Source organism: Podarcis erhardii (genome assembly GCF_964252035.2).
Source record: "Podarcis erhardii genome assembly, chromosome: 5".
Classification (NCBI taxonomy): Eukaryota; Metazoa; Chordata; class Lepidosauria; order Squamata; family Lacertidae; genus Podarcis; species Podarcis erhardii.
The window spans coordinates 101,175,241-101,198,358 of NC_138509.1; the positions used below are offsets into that span (position 1 = coordinate 101,175,241).

Here is a 23,118-nt window from a genome sequence, read left to right on the forward strand (position 1 = left end):
CCCACCCACCCAAGTCACTCTTGCTTGCTCCGCTTCCTTGAGGCTGCTCCAGGATCTCCTCCCGATGCAGGTTGCCAGTGATGGAATTTGACGAAAGGGCTATGCACAAAACAGTGTGGTGCTGTGACATTTGGCTTATTTTTCGTCAACAAGGGTGTCCTAACGGAAGGCAGGTTCTCGTTCAGAGCAGCCGCCAAGATACAGAGCCACTTAGTTGTAGAAGACTGCTAACACGACTGACCTTTTTGGGGGAGTATAGCAAGGATCTGGGAACTTTGTTTCTTAAGGCTTCTCGTTTCAGGCCTGTTGTGTTTGTGTTTGCAAAATGCATCTCCCAGGAGAGTGCATTTTGATTTCATGTGTACCTTCTTGTGTCTGTGCATGTGTGTGCTGTGTCCCCACCCTAAAGTAGTTTTCTAGGCTGTTTAAGAGAGTTCAGAGAAATGACATTATTACTACTTTTTTTGCAATATTGGGTCAGTTGTTCAGTTGCAACTGTACACATTTGTGGCATAGCTGAATTGGTATCCTGATGTGTGTACTTCAGTTTCATTCTGAAGGCATGATCTTCCCAAGTAAGATTCGCTTTCCTTGTTATTCCACAGCTTCTTGGCTTCTGGGGTTTTAAAAAGCTCTTCAGACAACCCCCGTTTTCTTGTGGCTTGGATGTTGCCTATTTCCCTAAGCAGCCCTGGGGACAAGGGGACAGGCTGGAGCTCAGTGGTGAGCATCTGCCAGCTTTAATCTCTGGCATCTCCAATTTTGGCTGGGTATCTCCTCTGCCTGAAGCCCTGGAGAGCTGCTGCCAGTCTGTGTAGACAATACTAAACTAGATGGACCAATGCTCAGAGTTGGCACAAGGCAGCAGCTTCCTCCATTCCAGTGACAGTTGTCCCTTCAAAGCACCTGTGTCTTGACAACACTGTTTAAAACATCTGTAACTTTAATTCTGAGCCCCCCCCCCAGGCTGCTCTTTCATTGTGGGCGTTTGCAGCTGCACGTCGTGGATGCAGGAATAGGACATTTTTCGCAGCAAACTGCAGGACAGGCGCCGGTTGCAGCTGAAGCAGTATAACCTCCCTGATAGCATCGTGAGCATGAATCGCCATGGATGCACAATAAAAAGGACGTCTGACGGGGGCCCTAAATCTCCCTAGGAAGCAGCAGCTGTGGCGCCTCGATTTCTGTTCCTCTCTTTTTGTGTCTGTGTGAGCCCCCCCCCTTTTCCGTGCCCCCGCCTGCCTTTGTGTTGCACCCTTTGGTTGACCATTATCGCTCCCCTCACCTCCATATTTTTCTCCCTTCTCCTCCTCGTTGTAAACTTGCGGCAGGGTCTTCTGGGCGAGCTCATTCTCTTGCAGCGGCAAATCCAGCAGCACGAAGAGGAGGAGGCGCGCAGAGCCACTGACCAATTGGGCCCAGGCTCCTCCCAGCAGAAGCGAAAGGTGATGACTGAAAGGCACTCCCCCTCCCCAAAATCGGTTCTAATCTAATCCAATCCATCTCGATCGGACGCTGTGATTAGATACCAACCAATGAATCCTTGATTCGACTCTGGTTGTGGGCCCTGGCAGTGATCTTGCAGCAGTTCCTTGTCTGTGAAAGTTTTCTCATAGCACTGTCTTTCAGCATGCTGATTTCTGGGGTTTTAATGCTGTGATCAAAACTGATGTTCGCCGTGGGAAAGATCTGCACTTAATTTTGTTTCTGGAACCCCACTAACTTGTTCTACTAACTTTTACCTGAATATTCATAGCCTCATAGAGCTGAAAGGGACACTGAGGGTCATCTAGCCCAACCTCGGGCGCAGGGTGGCTAAAAATCAATGTGTTGTTTTTTTAAAAAAAAAAATCCGATATATTTTTAAAAATTTAATCAGATTTTTAAAATAAAATGCTTTTGGAGGAAAAATCTTTCTAAAGATAGTTTTCTACCTAAGTTACATTATAGTCCAAAGGCTATTCATCAGGAAATAAGGATTTATTTTCAGTTTTAATTGTGTGCTAAAACTCAGTCTAAGTTGTGTATTTTTTTAATTGTTTAACCACACCAGTTAACAAACATGGATACATATTCTATAACGTTATTGTTTTAAAACAAAATAAAAAAATTCCTTCCAGTAGCACCTTAAAGACCAACTGAGTTAGTTCTAGGTATGAGCTTTCGTGTGCATGCACACTTCTTCAGATACACTGAAACAGAAGTCACCGGACCCTTCTATATAGTGAGAAGGTGGGGAGGGGTATTGGGTGATTGGCAGATAGCTGTGATGAGCCTGTTGACGACTCTTAACGACTGCAATAGGTCTTACAGGAAAAGACCTATTGCAGTCGTTAAGAGTCGTCAACAGGCTCATCACAGCTATCTGCCAATCTCCCATTCCCACCACCCTTCTGAGTAATACCCCTCCCCACCTTCTCACTGTATAGAAGGGTCTGGAAACTTCTGTTTCAGTGTATCTGAAGAAGTGTGCATGCACACGAAAGCTCATACCTAGAACTAACTCAGTTGGTCTTTAAGGTGCTACTGGAAGGAATTTTTTTATTTTGTTTTGACCATGGCAGACCAACACGGCTACCTATCTGTTATTGTTTTAGTTAAATAAATTGTTTAAATTGTTATTGAAATGATTAATTTTCTCCTTCCAGTAATGTACAGCAGAAAAGTTGTCCAAATATAAACAGTTAACTTATTAAACCTCACAGTAATTTAATAATTATCTGTCTATTTATTTCTAATAGTATAACCAAATCAGTACTTTTTGATATAATTGTAAAAACTACTCTGAAAATTTATTATTCCAAAAACCAAACCTTCATCTGCTTGTAAATATTAAGATTATACCAGCAAGAATGAGTCTGTAAAAAAATGATATAAATCAAGTCTTACTGACTAGTGATTTAAATCATGATTTAAATCAAATCCACCCTGCTTAGGCAGTGCAGGAATCACAGCTCCAGCACCCATGGCGGAGGGGGGAGGGCCCATTGTCAAATGGCTCTATCAAGGGAGACGGTCCCTGCCTATCTCTCTCTCTGAATCCCCAGCGCTGGAAACAAAGGGGAGGCTGATGCTTTTATGAGCTCCCTGGATGCACCTGGTTGGCCCCTGCTGGAAGTAAGAGAGACCCTTTTTGGTCCGATCCAGCACAGCTCTCCTCCTCACACTCTTCTTGATCATAATTTTGAGTAGGGAAAATGCTTCGGGCAGCTTTTAAGTAGGGGCTGCGATGGGCTTGCTGGTTTATATGACCGATGTGGGACATAACTCCTCTGCTTGTGAGCGAGTTGACAGATATCCGTTCATGGTAGAGCAACTGCAAATTTGAGCAATGGCCCTGTGAAACAGAGCCCATTATAGACACAACACACTACTGGCAAGTGGGGACCAAATCCTGTGAAGTCGAGGAGCAGCTGTAGAAATGGGGAACTGCTAGAAGCAGAAATGTCTTCAGAAACCAGGAGCGCCTGGGCTTGCTTGCGTTTGGACCAGTGCCTCAGAATCCTGCTTGTTCCACTCTGCCCTAGAGTGGCGTCTGCTCAGGCTTTTCCTTGGCTTTGGGGCAGGGAGAGTGTGCTGGCCTTTTCGCTCGGCTGTTGGGAACAGCTTTGCATGTCCCGCTGTGTGTACAAAGCTGGCTCTGGCTTCAGCACGGAGAAACGTTCTCCGTTGCATAGAGGTCTGCATGTAGCGGAGAGCCCTGCAGAGCCGTGGATTGTGGCCAGCCTGCCCATGGTGTTGGCAGGAGCTACTGAAAATGTGATAGCAGCCACGAGGCACAAAGCACGTGTCCTGCACAAGCAGTGATGGAACGAGCAGGATCCTGCGGTTGGCCCCTCTGCTGTGTGCCGTTCCTGCTCTCTGCTCCTGGTACCCCCAGACACCTCCGCTTCCCTCCCCAGCCCTCGCTATTTAGATAATAGATGACACGTCTGGTGGGCGTGTCAGTGGCTGCTTCTTTCCTTGTTTTCGTAAAGGACAATCAACTGAGAATCTAAAAACGTGCATCCCCAGCCTCTCTGGGTCCCGTGTGCCTGCTTCTTTTATCACCTGCAGTGTTTGGCAAATAAGTTAGAATGGGAGGATTCCAGCTCCTTCTCTCAGAAGTTGTCAAACAAAAGTCAGGTCCCTTCATGTAACACACACACACAAGTGAAAGCTCCAGGGTCACAAGTAGGCAGCTCAATAAAAGGCAGTGTGAGCCCATCTCTGCTTTGTGTTCAGATTCCAAAGGGAAAAGGAGCGCCCGCCCCCCAAAAAAATTCACGCTCAGAGGTGTGCCCATGCATGTGTGCGTGAGAGAGATTATATGAGAGCAAATTAAACGTGCAAGATTTCACTAGAATCATAGAATCCTAGAGTTGGAAGAGACCACAAGGGCCATCGAGTCCAACCCCCTGCCAAGCAGGAAACACCATCAGAGCACTCCTGACATATGGTTGTCAAGCCTCTGCTTAAAGACCTCCAAAGAAGGAGACTCCACCACACTCCTTGGCAGCAAATTCCACTGTCGAACAGCTCTTACTGTCAGGAAGTTCTTCCTAATGTTTAGGTGGAATCTTCTTTCTTGTAGTTTGGAACCATTGCTCTGTGTCCGCTTCTCTGGAGCAGCAGAAAACAACCTTTCTCCCTCCTCTATGTGACATCCTTTTATATATTTGAACATGGCTATCATATCACCCCTTAACCTCCTCTTCTCCAGGCTAAACATGCCCAGCTCCCTTAGCCGTTCCTCATAAGGCATCGTTTCCAGGCCTTTGACCATTTTGGTTGCCCTCCTCTGGACACGTTCCAGTTTGTCAGTGTCCTTCTTGAACTGTGGTGCCCAGAACTGGACACAGTACTCCAGGTGAGGTCTGACCAGAGCAGAATACAGTGGCACTATTACTTCCCTTGATCTAGATGCTATACTCCTATTGATGCAGCCCAGAATTGCATTGGCTTTTTTAGCTGCCGCGTCACACTGTTGGCTCATGTCAAGTTTGTGGTCAACCAAGACTCCTAGATCCTTTTCACATGTACTGCTCTCAAGCCAGGTGTCTCCCATCTTGTATTTGTGCATCTCATTTTTTTTTGCCCAAGTGCAATACTTTACATTTCTCCCTGTTAAAATTCATCTTGTTTGTTTTGGCCCAGTTCTCTAATCTGTCAAGGTCGTTTTGAAGTGTGATCCTGTCCTCTGGGGTGTTAGCCACCACAGTTTGTTTTCTCGTGCACCTAAGAAACACAGTTCTTGAAGCAGGAAATCCACCCATTCCGGGTTTGTTTGAGTGCGCTCAGGCAAGCCTATTAGTTGCCAGTGGAAGCTGTTCATGTTTTTTGTTTCTTCTTGGTCATTAAGACCGGACCTTTTACATGCTCAAATCGTGGTTATAAGTTGCTTCCTGTTTCCAAGGAGGGCTTCTGGCTGCCCCTTGGGAGAACAGCCAGCCCTAAGGCCTGCTGGCAAGTGCTGGCCTTCTTTGAGATGAGAGGCTGGGCCTCCAGCCCATCTGCAGGGAAGCGTGTCGCTAGCCATGTCTAGCATCTCTTGGTGGGAGCCAGAGCCACTCACATCAGTGTCTTCTCTGTTCTCATGTGCTGGGTGGCAGTTGGGATGTTTCAAAGCAGGCACTTTTCCATCTTGACAACAGCAAAGTTGTTTATGGCCTTGACTGCCATTTTTTTATATATAAAAACCAGCTCTAAAAATCTCTTTGCATATGTAGAATTGAACAGAAGGCTTTGCCACACTAGAACAGTTCACTGCAAGACCCAGTTGACCCTGGGCGTTAGTGGTCTGTGAAGTTCATGGAGCAAAGCCTGGCAGCCGAAAGCTGTTCCCAAACTCCTGGGTCTTTACTTATCCTGGCACATGCCTCCCACCGCTGGGCATCAGCGCACATAGGAGACCCGCCAAGTTCCAAGGGGCTTCAGCAAATAACCCTGTGCTTGGGGCGTCTAGAATGATGATTTAACGAAGACTGCACCTGAGGCTGCCTTGCCAAGTAACATTATGGGGTTGTAAGGTGATAGGAAGAAGTGTTGGCTTTTCTTTATAAAGGGGTGAGTGAGTGTACCAGCCATTATCTCAAGTTACTTGAATTAAAGAGATGCTTCTCTCTCCCCTACCCGAGTTTCTTTCTCTTGCTTTGAGAAAGAAAACTTGATTGGAGGTTCTTTTTTTGTCTCCTGAACATAAAATAATCCCAAGACATTTATGCTTGTGCCTCTTGCAGGTTTCTGACAAAGAAAAGGTAGATCAGCTGCAAGAAGAACTCCTGCGCACTCAGGTAGGGTGGCCTTGCTGGTGTTACAGTCATAATTCACACGGAGCAAAGGAATTGGGTCTGACTCACTGCAAATTCATTAATTTCCAGAGCTTTGATGTCAACCAGGCCCCATATTGAAGGACTTGGGGGGGGGTATACTATTTAAAAGTGAAACAAACAAAAGGTGGATGGCGCAACTCTGTGTGTGTGCCACCCGTTTGCGTCATTCATGGGGATGTGACCTGAGAGAAGAGGCGTTTCAGACTCCAAATGATGTTGTGCGAGTGTGCAAATTCCATTATTCAAGTTGAAAAGACCTTCCCAAATCTTTTCATCCCCCCACCCCCATTTTTTCCATTGTATCAGCCATTCTATCAGCCCAGTTTTAATGCTGGTCTGTTTCTGCTGAATTCAGTCAGAATCCTTCCTTAAGTGACTGCGCTTATGATTTCAGCCAAGGATGCCATGCTTTCTGTTGAATTTCATCAGTTGATTCAAATTTGTTCTATTACATTTCATTAGGTCAGAGAACCAGTGTGGTGTAGTGGTTCGGAGCGGTGGACTCGTAATCTGGGGAACTGGGTTCGCGTCTCCGCTCCTCCACATGCAGCTGCTGGGGGACCTTGGACCAGTCCCACTTCTCTGAAGTCTCTCAGCCCCACTCACCCCACAGAGTGTTTGTTGTGGGGGAGGAAGGGAAAGGAGAATGTGAGCCGCTTTGAGACTCCCCATGGTAGTGATAAAGCGGGATATCGAATCCAAACTCTTCTTCTTCTCTTCTTCATTAAGCAGTTCGTTTATTTGATGATGGTGGTGGTGATGTAACTATGCTGCCAGGGCAGATTTGGTTCAAGAGAGCAGGGCCCTGTTAGCACTGAGTCTCCTTTCCTTTGCCTTCATGCTCCCCTCTTACCCTGACTCCCTACCCCCCAGTTTTCAAAGTTTCATTATTGTTTTGCAGTTGAAATATCAACGGATGCTTGAGCGTTTAGAGAAGGAGAACAAAGAGCTCAGGAAGATTGTCTTGCAGAAAGATGACAAAGGCATCCACCAGAGGAAGCTGAAGGTATCCCCTCCTCCCCCCCCCCCCGCATGCAAAACTTGCACAAAACCTCCCCAGTTTCCCCAGTTACGGGCCTTCTATTTCATCTTTGCTCATCTGTGCTTACCCCTTTCAGCAGTAATTTTTGTGAATAAAAAATAAATAAAGCCATTCCCTGGAGTGATTGGTGCTCCTTCTTAAGGGAAATGCCAGTTTGGATTCTGTGATCCTATCCTGATGTCCTATCCTGGTTCCAGTGTAAGACACAGCCTGCCCTGCCATTATTGGTCTCGTAGATTAAGCTGCAGGGATAGGAGAGCAAACAGACACTTGGTTTTCGGTGCTACCAGAAGCCTTTCTGATGCTTTGGGCACCGTTCAAATTAGCTTTCTTTCTTTCATTCTTTGGTTCTTAGAAATCTTTGATTGACATGTATTCTGAAGTCCTGGATACTCTGTCGGATTACGATGCCAGCTATAATACCCATGATCATTTACCTCGGGTAAGTTAGCGATCAGTGTTCAACCATTTCACATTTGCAATAAAGGCTGGCATAGCTTAATGCCCTCCAGTTCAGCCACATGTGTTGTTGTTTTTTAACAGTAGATGGGCAACGTTTTGCTTGATTTGGGGACATCTTAAGTAAAAAGTAACTAGTTTCTACATTTTCTATAAATACAATGGGATCTTCTGAAAAGCTTCCCCCCAACAACAACAACAATAATAATAAAAATTATTTATACCCCGCCCTCCCCGGCCAGAGCCAGGCTCAGGGCGGCTAACACCAATAAAATCACAGTAAAAACATAATAGGGGGAAGGAGAGGGGGGGACCCTAATTTTAAATACAGGTTAAAATGCAATTTAAAATGCAGCCTCATTTTAAAGTAGCTGATAAAACAAGACCATAAGGGGAGGGAAACATAAGGGTCAGACCGAGTCCCAAACCAAAGGCCAGGCAAAACAGCTCTGTCTTGCAGGCCCTGCGGAAAGATGTCAAGTCCTGCGGGGCCCTAATCTCTTGTGACAGAGCGTTCCACCAAGTCGGGGCCAGTACTGAAAAGGCCCTGGCCCTAGCTGAGACTGCTTTGGACCTCCAAAGTGTTGTTATTTGTGGACCTTAAGATCCTCCACAGGGCATGCCAGGAGAGGCGGTCCTGTAGGTACAAACAACTAAGGAAGCCAATTCCTGATATTTAGTTTGGAGTAGCCTGGTAAAAAGTGCACTTTGTCACGGATCGAGGGTGGGTGGCCCATGAGTTTTGGTTAAAAGCTGGTGATTCAAATGTTTCCCTTTAAGGTTGTAGTGGTTGGAGATCAGAGCGCTGGCAAAACCAGTGTGCTGGAGATGATCGCTCAAGCCCGGATCTTCCCTCGAGGCTCTGGGGAAATGATGACTCGTTCGCCCGTTAAGGTGAGAACACTGAATTTAGCAAGTGTTGGAGGCACAAAAGGCATCCGTCACCCTCCTTGTGTGACTCTCGTGAAACTTGCTTCAAGGGTTTTTGTGTTAATTGCTACCTGCTGCTGTTTCTCCCTTGGTCCACTAGGTCACCCTCAGCGAAGGTCCCCACCACGTGGCCATGTTCAAGGACAGCTCTCGAGAGTTTGATCTAACCAAGGAGGAGGATGTAAGTTGGAAGAAATAACTTTTTGCAGCCGTGGAAATGGTTTGCATTGTACACCTGATCACTTTCGTTGGGGGCGAGATAGACATGTGTCTTGAACATTCCTTTCCCTGTTAAAATGAAGAAAATAGAACTGGACACCTGTTGAAATTGTGCTGTGCCTGGTTTCTTTCTTTTTTTATAGATTTTTATTAGATTTTCCACAATGATAACACAAACCACAAAGCAGAATGACACACAAAAACAGAAAGAAAGAAGGGGGGGAGGAACAATAAACAGATCAACAATAACAAGAAACTTAATTCTTCACAAATCCAGCCTTTTAAACATCTTGGTTGACTTCCTCAAGTCCCTCCCTTCTGAGTTTCCTTGTAGTTAAAAGTAACAGCTGACGAGGGCCTGCTCGTCATCAGAAATAATCAGTCTCACGCCAGGATGGATTGAAAAACCATTTTCCTACAAACAGCTTTCCAATATCATTATTAAACTAAAACAGTTTCCAGTTATAGTCCATCTTATTCACTTTTCTTAACATTCTGAATCCCATTTATTTAATTATAACTTAGTTTAATCCTAGGCCTATTTGTTTCTTTCAAGTATTTTCTAATTTTTTATATTACAATATTTATTCAAATAGTCCTTAAATTTCCTCGCTGTGCCTGGTTTCTGGTTGTGACCTCTGATTGTGCTTAAACAGCTGGCAGCCTTGAGGAATGAGATTGAGATCAGGATGAGGAAGAGCGTGAGTGACGGCTGCACCGTCAGCACTGAGGTGAGGCCTGGCTGCTGACTTCTTCCCGCTGGTCCCAGAGCTCCCTTGGCTCCCCACCCAGAAATGGCTTGTGGGGCGCCCTGAGCATTGTTTTCTACGTAGTCCTTTTCTTTACAAAGGAGGCTCCCTGACGTGGAAATCGCTCTTCCTTGTTTCCTTTTGCAGACCATCTCCCTCAGCGTTAAGGGTCCTGGCCTGCAAAGGATGGTGCTGGTGGATTTGCCAGGTGTCATTAGCGTGAGTAGACAATGCTCCTCCTCCTCTGATCCTCCCCGTTCCTTTGAGATGGGCTGCGGTGGGCTTTTCCCAGGCTCCTGGGTCCACCTGGGACTCTAGGCAGAGGCTTCTCAGTGGTGGCGCCTTCACTTTGGAATCGCCCACCTGACAATGTGCTTAACTGAATTTTGGTGCAGAGTGAACATGTCTTTACAGGAAGGTTGGTGGGAGGTGGAATTTTTTGCAATCTTTTTTTTTTGCATTTAGTTTTGATATGATTTGTTTTATCATCTGTACACTCCTTTCCCAGCCTTATTACTAATTGTGATTTAATAATAGTAGTAGTAATAATAATAATAAGAAGAAAATTCCTTCCAGTAGCACCTTAAAGACCAACTGAGTTAGTTCTAGGTATGAGCTTTCGTGTGCATGCACACTTCTTCAGATACACAGTGTGTATCTGAAGAAGTGTGCATGCACACGAAAGCTCATACCTAGAACTAACTCAGTTGGTCTTTAAGGTGCTACTGGAAGGAATTTTTTTATTTTGTTTTGACCATGGCAGACCAACACGGCTACCTATCTGTAATAATAATAAGTTTATTAATATTATTACTACTACTACTACTACTACTACTACTACTATTATTATTATTATTTTATTTATAACCCGCCCATCTGGCTGAGCTTCCCCAGCCACTCTGGGCGGCTTCCAACAAAATATTAAAATACTGTAATGCATCAAACATTAAAAACTTCCCTAAACAGGGCTGCCTTCAGATGTCTTTTAAAAGTCATATAGTTGTTTCTTTCCTTGACATCTGACGGGAGGGTGTTCCACAGGATGGGCACCACCACCGAGAAGGCGCTCTGCCTGGTTCCCTGTAACTTCGCTTCTCGTGGTGAAGGAACCGCCAGAAGGCCCTCGGAGCTGGACCTCAGTATCCGGGCTGAACGATGGAGGTGGAGATGCTCCTTCAAGTATACAGGACCAAGGCCGTTTAGGGCTTTAAAAGTCAGCACCAACATTTTGAATTGTGCTCGGAAATGTACTGGGAGCCAGTGCATATTCTTTAAGACTGGTGTTATATGGTCCCGACGGCCATTCCCAGTCACCAGTCTAGCTGCTGCATTCTGGATTAGTTGCAGTTTCTGGATCACCTTATAGTTGCAGAAGTCCAAGCAGAAGATAACTAGAGCATGCACCACTCTGGCGAGGCAGTCCACAGGCAGATAGGGTCTCAGCCTGCGTACCAGATGGAGCTGGGAGACAGCTGTCCTGGACACTGAAAAACTATAACTATAGATGTGTTCATCCACTATCATCAGCTGCCTGGTTGGCCCCAATTTCTCCTAATAACCATGGAGCTGGGGAAATGCTTGGCTCATATTTATAGATAATAGTATAATTTATAGATTATAGTGCTTGAAATCAGCTGCCGAGAGATGCTGTGGAATCTCCTTCCAAGGATAGCTTTTTTAAAAAAGCTGGGCATGCACCTGCCAGGGATATCTGATCCATCTGCTTCCTCCCAGTTCTTTGACATCACCTGTTGCTCTTTTCCTGCCCGTCCTGACCTCTTTCCCCAGACGGTGACGTCAGGGATGGCCCCAGACACAAAGGAGACGATCTTCAGCATCAGCAAAGCCTACATGCAGAATCCCAACGCCATCATCCTTTGCATTCAAGGTAAAGGAGGAGGTTGGAGAGCAACTGGAATGTCCTTGTGTCTTGGTTAATGAATCCCTGCAATGTCACCCGTCGTTCCCTCTGCTTCTTGGGAGACTTGTTTGTGAGCACAGACCTCGCCTTCTTTGGGGTTGGGGTTGTGGAGGGCAGGGCAGGGCAGAGCAATGGAATTAGCTGGCCGCCTCTTCTTTTTTCTGGCTTTGGGACTCTGTTAATCAGTTGTGCTTTCTGGGGCCCCAAGTTGAGCCACCGGGCATGTTCTGGATTTAGCTCTTACCTTCAAATGAGTTTAGATTCAGGTGGTAGCCATGTTGATCTGACGCAGTCGAAATAAATTTAAAAAATTAAAATTGTCCAATAGCATCTTAGAGACCAACAAAGTTTGTAAACCTGTTGACGACTGTTAAAGACTGTTTACAGGTTTACCATACCCATTGAGCCAATCACCCATCTCCTACTACCGTTCTGAGAAAAACCCCACCCCACCCTCCCACTATATACAGTCATGAAAGGTAAAGGTAAAGGGACCCCTGACCATTAGGTCCAGTTGTGACCGACTCTGGGGTTGCGGTGCTCATCTCGCTTTACTGGCTGAGGGAGCCGGCATACAGCTTCTGGGTCATGTGACCAGCATGACTAAGCCGCTTCTGGTGAACCAGAGCAGCGCACGGAAACGCCGTTTACCTTCCCGCCGGAGCGGTACCTATTTATCTACTTGCACTTTGATGTGCTTTCAAACTGCTAGGTGGGCAGGAGCAGGGACCGAGCAACGGGAGCTCACACTATTGTGGGGATTCGAACCGCCGACCTTCTGATCGGCAAGTCCCAGACTCAGTGTTTTATTATTATTTTTTAAAATAATATTTATTAAAAATTTTAAGGGTTACAAAAAGCAAAAGTAAAAGTAATAACACCATATTAAACAAAAACAAAACAACACATCACAATAAGAAAAAAAAGAAAAGAAAAAAAACCCACAACTAATCTTCCCATAACTTATCTTTCATTTGCTTGTTTCCTTGACCTCCTCACACCTCCCTTTTTTGTATTCTAATTCGGTTAACTATTTCAGCAAATCCTTTCCATGTTTTCCTATTTTTGTTCTGTGATTTATCTCAATATGATGTAACTTTACTTTCCCTCCTTTCACCAATTAACAGTTTATTTTTTCCTAAACCCTTATAACATTTCTGCTAAAACCACATAACTTCATTCCAACATCCTTCTAACATTCATTAATTTTATAATGTTTCTGTAAATAGTCTTTAAATTTCTTCCAATCTTCCTCCACCAACTCTTCTCCCTGGTCTCGGATTCTGCCAGTGATTTCCGCCATTTCCATATAGTCCATCACCTTCATCTGCCATTCTTCCCGGGTGGCCAGACTCAGTGTTTTAACCCACAGCACCACCCGCGTCCCTCATATACAGTCATACCTTGGGTTAAAGTTGCTTCAGGTTGAGCGTTTTTGGGTTGCGATCCACGGCGACCCGGAAGTAATGGAATGCATTACTTCCAGGTTTCGCCGCTCGCGCATGCGCAGATGCTCAAAATGACGTAATGCACAGAAGCAGCAAAACGCAGCATGTGGAGACGCAGGTTGTGTTCACTTCTGGATGTAAACAGGGCTCCAGAACGGTTTGCGTCCAGAGGTGCCACTGTATAAGGGTCTGGTGACTTCTGTTTCCGTGTATCTGAAGAAGTGTGCATGCACACGAAAACTTATTCCCAGAACAAACTTAGTTGGTCTCTAAGGTGCTACTGGACATTTTTTTTATTTATTTCGACTTCAAATGAGTTGTTCAGCTCCTGCCTCGTTGCTGAAAACACTTTGCATGTTCTGCGAAGTTATGGCCAATCTGCTTCGTTTCCAGATGGGTCTGTGGACGCCGAGCGCAGCATTGTCACTGACTTGGTCAGCCAAATGGACCCTCAGGGCAAGAGGACAATCTTTGTTCTGACAAAAGTGGACCTCGCTGAGAAAAACGTGGCCAGTCCAAGCAGGGTGAGGAAGAGGAGGGTGTGGAGGAATGATTGTGTCCAGCAGATTCTGACAGGGACTCCGGGAGGGCAAGAAGAGAGACTTCTGCTGGAAGATCCCAAAGGGACTTCTTATTTTCACAACTTGATTCCCAGAGCTGTTGGGAGTCATTAGATGGCTTCTGTTCTCAAAGGTGTCAGGTTTGCTCTGCAGACACTGCGTGACTCTGATTTTTGCTTCCGGATTGATTTGATTGATCGAAAATATTTAGAGAAAGCGACTCCAGGGGTCATCTAGTCAAAACTTATGCAAAGCAGGAATCACAACTAAACAACCCGTGAGAGATGGCCACCCAGCCTCTGTTGAAAAGAGTCCACAACCTTCTGAGGGAGTCCATTCCACTGTTGAGCAGCTCTTAATATCAGAAAGTTCTTCTTAATGATTAGTCGGCGTCTCTTTCTAGTCATGTTATAATTCTTAATACTTAGAATCCCTACGTGGTTTACATAAAATTATATGAAATTACAATTTAAAGTTACTTCTATATCAGACATAAAATACATCACCGCAGTGATGCACGAGCCAGAAAGGGCCCCTGTAGACAGGTGAGTCTCTGGGAGGTGCTTAAAATCCACTGCACTTGCTTCTGAATGGGCTGAGCATTGGGGGGGGGGCAGTCCCAGAGGGTTGGGGCCACAACTGAGAAGGCCGAGGGTTTTGTCCAGGCTTTTCTCTGACTGCGGCACCAGGAAAGCTTGCTTTCTGAAGTCAGCAAACTTTTATGGGCTCCCCCAGCCCCCCCAGGAGTGTGTATGTGGAACGGTTTCTTCCTTTTTCTTTGATAAAAACAGTTATAGCTTACGAGAAAAGTTGCTATCTGGGAGATAGTCCAATATTTAAATGTTCTCAGGTTTTTGTGTGCGTAAGAGTGTTATAATTGCTCCTTTTACAAAAGAGCATGCTCCTTATTTTTAAACCACTCTGCAGATAGTTAAAGCATGCATCAGCGCTGGGCTGTTGCAGAGGGTTTTTAAAGCCCCAGAACTTGATTCAGGACTGGCTTTCATGGCTTTTGTCAGGCTAGGACGCCCCCCCCCCAAAAAAAGCTGGCCGCTTTTTCCTATTTTGTATCTTCTTTCACTGTTTGAGTAAAGGAAAGCTGAGAACTCCTACGAGATCAGCTTTGCTGCTTTCCCATTTTCACAGATCCAGCAGATAATTGAAGGCAAGCTCTTCCCAATGAAGGCTCTTGGGTATTTTGCAGTCGTCACAGGAAAAGGTAATCCTAGCTTTGCATTGGGCCAGCGGGTGGAGGCACAGTGCATACGCTGGACCATGCTGAGTGTTTTCCTCTCTCTCCCTCTCCCCCTGCCCCCCAACCCGGCTCCCTCTAGGAAATAACTGCGAAAGTATTGAATCTATTAAAGAGTACGAAGAGGAATTTTTCCAAAACTCCAAACTACTCAAGTATGCCAATATTTGTTCTTCTTTTTGAAGTGCCTCTTGCTGGTTTTAGTGCCAGTGGCCAGTGCAGGCTTTAGGGGGTGGGTTATGTGAAACAAAGGCTGAAATGGTTTGTCAAGAAGCAGAGTGTGATCGCCTGAGGGGTTGCTTTGAACGGGCCATCCTGAAAGACTTTCCGACTCCACGTGACTTCCCTGATGAGCTTGTGGAAGCTTTCGTCACCAAAATGGGGGCCTTTCAGCCCTCAGAAATGTCACGTGCGGGGTTAATCCTGAGCGAGAGCCCAGTGGAAATGCCTCGGGAATAATCCAGAAACTCCCAGCCTCTGATCTGGAGGTATGCAGTGGTTGTGTGCAACATTCCCGGAGGGATTTGGACCTGAAGATAATTCATAGGAAAACCTAACACGGTTATATCCAAGCAATGGCTTTGTGTTAATGGAAAACACTTTGTTTCCCGGAAAGCTGCCCCCTGAGGTTCAGGGACTCTTGGTAGCAGTGTGGGATAAAGTGCAGAGAACTTCAGTAGGTAGCAGAGATCAGCAGAAACCGGGGCACGTGGCCTTTGCATGAGCGCAAATGACTTCCATTAATGCAAAGCTACCACTGGATACAACCGCAGGTGAATGGACTTTGCCTTTAAGGTCCAGCCCTGTGCCAGGTCCTTCTGTGTGTGCTCCCTTAGTCCTTAGTCCTTGTGCTTTAGGGCTGGAGCTTCATTCTGGCTGAGAAATTCCATCCTGCCACAGGACAGGAGCGCAGAATGTGCTTCTACGCTCTGCCCGTCTTTCCGTTAGTTCTGGGCAGGCTTCTCAAATTCACGCCCTGTGGTCAGCAGCCCTCCTTTCTCTGGACCGTAGGATGAGCCCCAGTTTGGAGCTAATGGGGGGATATGGGGTGGGCATCATCCCCAGCTTTGCACAGTGAAACTGGGGGGCTATATGCCCCTTCTCCATCTTGGGGGAACTGCAGGGGCCCGGGAGCCACCAATGTGTGGATCCCTGTTTCTGATGTCTCACAAGGTCCTCCTTCCTAAATGAAATTATACAGTCTCTTGGCTCCAGAGGAAAACCATAGAATTGCAGACTTGGGCACCCAGGATCACCTACTCCATGGGTAGGCAACCTAAGGCCCGGGGGCCAGATCTGGCCCAGTCGCCTTCTCAATCCGACCCGTGGACGGTCCCGGAATCAGCGTGTTTTTACATGAGTGGAATGTGTCCTTTTATTTAAAATGCATCTCTGGGTTATTTGTGGGGCATAGGGATTGTTCAGTGTCCCCCCCCCAAAAAAAATATATAGTCCGGGCCCCCACAAGGTCTGAGGGACAGTGGACCGGCCCCCTGCTGAAAAAGTTTGCTGACCCCTGACCTAGTTGAACCCCCTTCAATGCAGGAATCACAACAACTACTACTAAGAATAGTAATAATAATAATGATAAGGATAAGGATGATAATGATGTTTATTATTTATACCCCGTCTATCTGGTTGGGTTTCCCCAGCCACTCTGGGCGGCTCCCAACAGAATAATAATAATAAGCGATAAAACTTCAAACATTTGTGAAATGGGACTGTCTACTCTGGTGTATTTTGAGGTGTGGACTACAATGTGATTCCCCCCCACCCCAGGACCACTACCAGTTTCCCCCCTTTCCCCCGCGTTTGCTTCTTTAATTTTTTTGTTGGGGAAGGTGTTCTCTGGCTCGCAACTCCGCCCCAGTGTTGGTGTCTCTGTCGTGTCCCTTCCAGGAACTGCATGCTGAAGGCCCACCAGGTGACCACGCGGAACCTCAGCCTTGCCGTGTCGGACTGTTTTTGGAAAATGGTGCGAGAGTCTGTGGAGCAGCAGGCGGACGCTTTCAAAGGTAACGGTTGCGCTGGCCTTGGACTGAGGAGTCCGTCTCTTGTCCTGGTGTCTGATTCCCCTGGATCTGGGGAGTATTGCTGGGGCCCCCTCAGGATTCTTACTGGAAACAGCTTTCTGGACATCCAAAAAACTTGGAATGTTAGTCTGTTGTCATTTTAACTTTTTGAAAGTTTTGAATGGTGGTTATTTTTCCTTACTGACAATTTTATTGTTTTACCGATTTTGTAAACTGCTTTGAAGTTTGCGTATAAATTGTATGCAATCAATAGAAATCTGTGCTCTGCAAACATTTTAAGGTGTGCAGCAGTTTGCGAGTGACACACCGTTGACAGGCAGGATCCACGTGTCGGAATGCACTTGCCTCTCTGTACGAAGGCAAAACGTGTGCTGGGGGGTTGGTTCTTTAATATGCCATGTGCATTGTTAGAGTTGGATGAAACGTCAGGTGTGGGCAGTGTTCTGCATCCAGGGAGGAAATGCATTGTCTAGAGCACGGGCAGGCAAACTAAGGCCCAAGGGCCGGATCAGGCCCAATTGCCTTCTGGATCCGGCCTGTGGACAGTCCGGGCCCCGTGGATCGCCAGCGCGCGTGTTCTTTCCCTCACACGGCAGCAGCGGCTGCGCCTCCTCCCTCCCTCCCTCCTGGCTTCTCCCCGCCCTGCCTAGAGGAGGAAGGGGGCTGGGCTGAGCTGGATGAGCACCATTTTAAGCAGCCCCTCTCCGGAGCCCTTTCGTGCGCCGCTCATATTCCCGCCGCTGCTGCCACCATCCCCTCCCACTCGCAAGACACAAGTAAGAGCAGCCTCCAGGGCTCGTGGTGCTCTTGCATCATTCCCCCCCCCAAAAAAAATATAGTCCAGCCCCCCACAAGGTCTGAGGCACAGTGAACCTGCCCCCTGCTGGAAAAGTTTGCTGACCCCTGTTCTAGAGCCCCACATAAGAAGAAAAGCTGGGTTGGATCTCACCTGCAGAAGAGGATGGGTGGAAACTGACTTTCCAGCCCCCTTCTTTCCCTGGCAGCCCCCCCCCGGGCTCCCTTGAGGGGGAGGCGTGAAAATGGCATGGGGGCACCTTCCGTATGCGTGGGCTCCAGGCATAGAAAGGCGCCTCCCCCCCCCCAATTTCCACAATTGACGCAGCTTATTCAGTTGAGTCCCCATGGGAGCCTTTGTGGGGCAGGAGCTGCTGCCGAAAGGAGCAAGGGCAGGAGTCGGCTGCTCCCCCCTCACTTTTGAGGGTGAATCTCTGGCTCCAGATAAACTAGCCACGGATTTGACCTCCCTTCCCCTGAATTTCTCCCCATAGCAACCCGCTTTAATCTGGAGACTGAGTGGAAGAATAACTACCCCCGCTTGCGAGAACTTGACCGGGTAAGTCCATTTCCTGGTTGAGAGCCAGAGGGGGCCTTGGTCTCCGTCCTGTTTTGGGGAGAGCTTTGATGGGAGAGGGTCGGCCTGTGTTTTACCTGGGCTGGGAGCCCCGTCTTGCTGGCACTGCTGCTGCAGTTATGGAGTAACTTCCTCAGGGAGACCTGTCGATCAGTACTCCTGCGTAGCTTTTTGTGATTTTGTCCTGGGACGCACATGGGCTGGTGGGGGCAGGACTGGACCTGGGAGGGGAATCAGGACATCTTGAGCAGCGCAGTGAACATCAGAACTGCTGCCTGAGCGGTCTCTGTGTTTGAAGGGGCCACTCAGGGGCCCCCAGTTAATTTCATTGAAGGAGCAGCCTGTCGTTTGCCCATCCTTGAGCTTGATATCCCCGGGGTCTCAGTCCGCAGAGTGTTTCCGTGTATGTTCATCCGTCTGACGTATCTCAAGCCTCTCAATGGCTACAAATGCTTCTCGTCTTTCTGTCTAGAATGAACTGTTTGAAAAAGCAAAGAACGAGATCCTCGATGAAGTCATAAGCTTGAGCCAGGTGACACCAAAGCACTGGTACAGTAATTAGTTGGAGATTTTTATTTTGCTTCTTCGTTCTGCGCTGGCTTTTTGGTTTATAGAGCAGGTTCTGCAAAGATTAAAATAGGCTGCCCTGCGTTCTCCGTGATCCTGTGATGATGCCATATATCTCAGAAAAGCCCATCTGGGATCCATCCACACCTTTCTCCCTATAAAACATTTATTGGTTCTGCGTGTCTGACTTTGGCAACCCCAGGCCATGCTGGGGGAGGACTGGCAAGTTTGCTGCTCTCTTAAGAGAAATCTGTTGTTGGCGGTTCTTCATCCATGAGTTATAGAAGCCAGCAGAGAGGGGAGAGTCTTTTCTAAATATAGGCAAAAGCAACTCTTTGCAGAAGGCCGTAAATACTCTTTACTGAAATGAAAAGCAAAAAGGAAAGAGGGAGAGTCTGCGCCCTGAAAAGTTGGACTTTATGAAAGGCCTCTATTCAGCATGGGAAGCAGTGTCTGTGTGCATCTTTTGCGGGGTTTGGCTCCCTTCGCCGGCCTTTAGGGCAAAGACCAATGGCTGCAGGGCTATGTGTGCATGTGCAGCCCCTCCGGCAATTTCGCAAGGAGGTGCTGCTGGAGCATTGGCCCAGTCCTCCTTTGCAGCCTTCAGGGCTGGGGACCCCCAGGAAGTTGACCCTCTTGGATCCCGTTTTAGCAACGCAGTATTTTCTCGCTGGAGACTCTTTTCTCCCAGGCGGTCAGTTCCTTGTGGAGCATTTTGCACAGTGCCTTTTAGATCCTCCTGCCAGATCAGGCCAGGAGGCTTTGATGGAGGAACTGAAACGTGTCGCGTTCCGGGAACAGCATTCGCTGAACGGATTAATTTGCTTTGGGCCAGAACTTGACGTAAACCATCATTTGGCCAAACACAATAGTAATCCATGCTTTCAGAGAGGGGTTTTTTTTGGTTTTGCTTTTTCTTTAAATTCTTCAGTTCCTTTTAAGTTCTCATAAATAACTCTTACAAGGTTTGAAAACCTGGCTGCCTGCTCTACTTTTAAAGAGCAGAGCAAGTCTGAACCCATCTGGGCTCACTTGGCAATTTTGAGCTTAGCACAAAAGGGAGACTCTCTCCGTAGCAATCAAGCAAAGGCTGGGGTTTAGCTGGCCTTACTAAGACGCAACTGAAGGAGCATAAAAGGGTTTCCAGTGATCCTGCTGGATGATCCTCACAATCACAGGAGAGGAGTGCAGGGATCTGCTGCTGCTGCTGCTGTTTGCCTTGGGCAGCAAGCTGCAGTCAAGCTGGTTTTCAGCAGGCTATGTGCTCATCCATTTGCTCCATGCAGTATAGTACGGTGGCGTCTCATGTGAGGGTGCTGTGGGTTATGAGAAAGCTAGAGCAATAATCCGCCAACGAATTTGGGATGTGGAACTGCAATGCCACGTGCGTGAGATGAATAAACACCCAGCAGTAAAAGATAATGGGAGAGGGTTTACCTCAGCAATATATCTGTCAAAATTACAAATACCTAAATACAGACAGTCATTCACCCTCGCTAGATTCAACGTGCTGCCATCTGCCTTATTGCAGGGCAGATTCGAGGGTAAACCATATGCAGAACGAGTCTGCCCCTGCGGCTTGATAGAGGTAGAAACTGTCTCTCATGTCTTGTTATGCCGTCGTTTCTACAGGGATATACATTCGGTACTTATCATCCCTGCTATACAAAAATCTCCAAATGGGTCCGAACTTCAGTGTCTGAAATCTCTGGTAGAGAACAAGGATCCAGAGATCAAGCTAAGGGTGGCCAAATTCTGTGCGACTGCCATAAAACTTAGGGAACAAGCTGTGCTATCATATTGACTAAGGCCTTAAATGACAATTTTAGGTTATATTTTAGTGATTAAGATTTAACATATATTTTTAACTGCCGTTATATCTGTATTGCTCCTGTTGTATCCGTATCCTGTTTTATGACTCCCCTGATATTATATGTGAACTGGAACTGGTCTGTGACCAAAATTAATCAATTCACTTCAATTCATGTGAGGGTTCAGTTCCAAGGGTTGTGTGCAGTCCTTTTTTCTGGTTGCTACGCAGTGCAAACACCTCTTTTTCTAGATGTACCGGCACATTTTTGTCTACTGGTTGTGCGTATAGACAAAAATGCCCACACTCAGGCCCCCTGGAACCGAATTCTTGCTTCCGGAGCAATTGAAAAAACTCTCAGCCACACATATACAGTCATGCCTCATGTTACGTTTGCTTCATGTTACGTTCTTTCAGGTTGCATCCCACAGCGACCTGGTAGTACCAGAAAGGGTTACTTCCAGGTTTCGCCACTCATGCATGCGCAGAGGCGCAAAATGACGTCATGTGCATGCACAGAAGTGGCAAATCGCAACCCACATGTGTGCAGACGCGCCACTGTGGGTTGAGCTCTTTTCATGTTGCGAATGGGCCTCTGGAACAGATCCCGTTCGCAACCAGAGGTACCACTGTTCTAGGAGCAAATGAACACAGAAAAGCAAAAGCACGGTCCTCAGCACTGAGCGAGTCCAGAACTGCTTAAAACTGAAATGTCGCAGCCTCTCCCACTACTTGCTGGTCTCCTTTGTGGGGGCTTGGGGGAGGAGGGAGTCTCTCCTGGGGAACAAACCTCTTTTTGCCCCTGGGTCTCTCTCTGGGCCACGTGTGGGGATGCAAAGTGACCTCTGGTTGTCCCTCCCCCCCCCCCTTAGGGAAGAGATCCTTCAGAAGACCTTGTGGGACAGGGTCTCGACGCACGTGATAGAAAACATCTACCTCCCAGCAGCCCAAACCACAAACTCGGGCACCTTCAACACCACGGTGGACATCAAGCTGAAGCAGTGGACAGACAAACAGCTGCCCAACAAGGCCGTGGAGGTGAGACCGTTTGGGGTTGACGTGCGTAAGCAGAGGGGTGCCTCGGCTGAATCTCCTTCTCTCTCTCTCTCTCTCCCCCCCCCCCCCCCGATTCTCATAGATCAGGCTTCCTCAACCTCGGCCCTCCAGCTCTTTTGCGACTACAACTCCCATCATCCCTGACCACTGGTCCTGCTAGCTAGGGATCATGGGAGGTGTAGCCCAAAAACATCTGGAGGACCGAGGTTGAGGAAGCCTGTCATAGGTTCATTTTAGGGTTACGCAAAGGATTGGCCACAGTGGCAAGTGTGTGAAGGCTAGCCATGTCCTTGGAGCGGATTCCGAGGTGCACGCCTCTTTGCAGAGCTCCGCAGCTGGTTAGCTCAAGTCCGTTGGGAAATCCATTCTCCCTTTTTGAGAGAAAGCGTGTGGGCACCCAGGCCGCTTTCCTGGAGCCCTGCAGTCTCAATGCGCCCCGTATGGCTGAAGGTTTCCTCTTGACACCCTCCATGTCCTGCTTGCAGGATTCCCAGTGTGGGCATTGGGTTGGCCGTTGCGGGGGCAGGGTGCTGGTCTGATTTAGCAGGGGTCTTCTGGTGTCCTTGCCACCCACACCTCAGTTCTGTGCCATCACCAGTTGTGGTCCTTCAGAGTGCCTCTTCCACCCACTCTACTCCTCAGCCAGCCTCACAGGCTGCCCCCTCCCTTCTTTCCACCTGCCTGTGGCATCTCTTCCCACCTCACCTCTCTTCCTGCATAACAACCCTTTCTGCACAGCCCTGGAAACAGCCCCTTCTCATATTCTGCCTGATGTCTCCTCTGCGCCCCACCCACCCTCTCCAGTTCAACCTTTCACTTCCCTCATGGAAGTGGCTCTGTCGGTTATCATTCCGTGTTGGGCATCTTCAGTGTCAGGGCACAGGCGGTCCCCCATCCCCCCCATTATTGCACAGGGCATGTGAGTTGATGTGTTTGATGTGAGTCGGTTTCCGCATCTTGTGTTAGATCTGCCTCTCTCTGCTGGCCTCAGCGCTTGTCTGAGCCCAGTCTGGTGCCTCCAGCATTGAGCCGCTTCTCAAGGCCGGACTCTGTTTCCCAATCTGCAGGTTGCCTGGGAGACCCTCCAGGAGGAGTTTGCTCGCTTCATGACGGAAGAGAAGGGCAAAGAGCACGACGACATCTTTGACAAACTGAAGCAAGCCGTGAAGGATGAGAGCATCAAGCGCCACAAGTGGAACGAGAGAGCAGAAGACAGCCTGGTGGGGCCTTAATCCTTTCCCTTAATATATTTCCATGGCATGGAAGAAACGAATCCCTCTCTCTTTCGACAAGGCTTTGTGTGCGCTTTTCTGGTTTTAAAATATTGTCTCTTTATGCACGGACGAAGGAGTTGCCAGAGCCTTTCTTTGGTTGGTGGGGCTTCCAGTG

General features: G+C 47.5%; 1 protein-coding gene across 5 annotated transcripts in view; it reads left to right on the forward strand.

Moving 5' to 3' along the window:
• Nucleotides 1-23,118, forward strand: part of OPA1 (OPA1 mitochondrial dynamin like GTPase) — a 58,303-nt gene that overhangs the window by 14,674 nt on the left and 20,511 nt on the right. For 3 of the 5 annotated variants that reach the window (XM_081862207.1, XM_081862206.1, XM_081862208.1), the window contains 17 exons: nt 1,332-1,445; nt 6,219-6,272; nt 7,213-7,317; nt 7,709-7,795; nt 8,593-8,706; nt 8,843-8,923; nt 9,618-9,692; nt 9,858-9,929; nt 11,499-11,598; nt 13,473-13,603; nt 14,786-14,858; nt 14,974-15,046; nt 16,791-16,906; nt 18,214-18,278; nt 18,769-18,845; nt 21,546-21,711; nt 22,797-22,949. In XM_081862207.1, the coding sequence (XP_081718333.1) occupies nt 1,332-1,445; nt 6,219-6,272; nt 7,213-7,317; nt 7,709-7,795; nt 8,593-8,706; nt 8,843-8,923; nt 9,618-9,692; nt 9,858-9,929; nt 11,499-11,598; nt 13,473-13,603; nt 14,786-14,858; nt 14,974-15,046; nt 16,791-16,906; nt 18,214-18,278; nt 18,769-18,845; nt 21,546-21,711; nt 22,797-22,949 (1,656 nt within the window). The remainder of the gene's footprint in view (nt 1-1,331; nt 1,446-6,218; nt 6,273-7,212; nt 7,318-7,708; nt 7,796-8,592; nt 8,707-8,842; nt 8,924-9,617; nt 9,693-9,857; nt 9,930-11,498; nt 11,599-13,472; nt 13,604-14,785; nt 14,859-14,973; nt 15,047-16,790; nt 16,907-18,213; nt 18,279-18,768; nt 18,846-21,545; nt 21,712-22,796; nt 22,950-23,118) is intronic. The other 2 variants (XM_081862209.1, XM_081862210.1) reach the window with 1 other exon arrangement.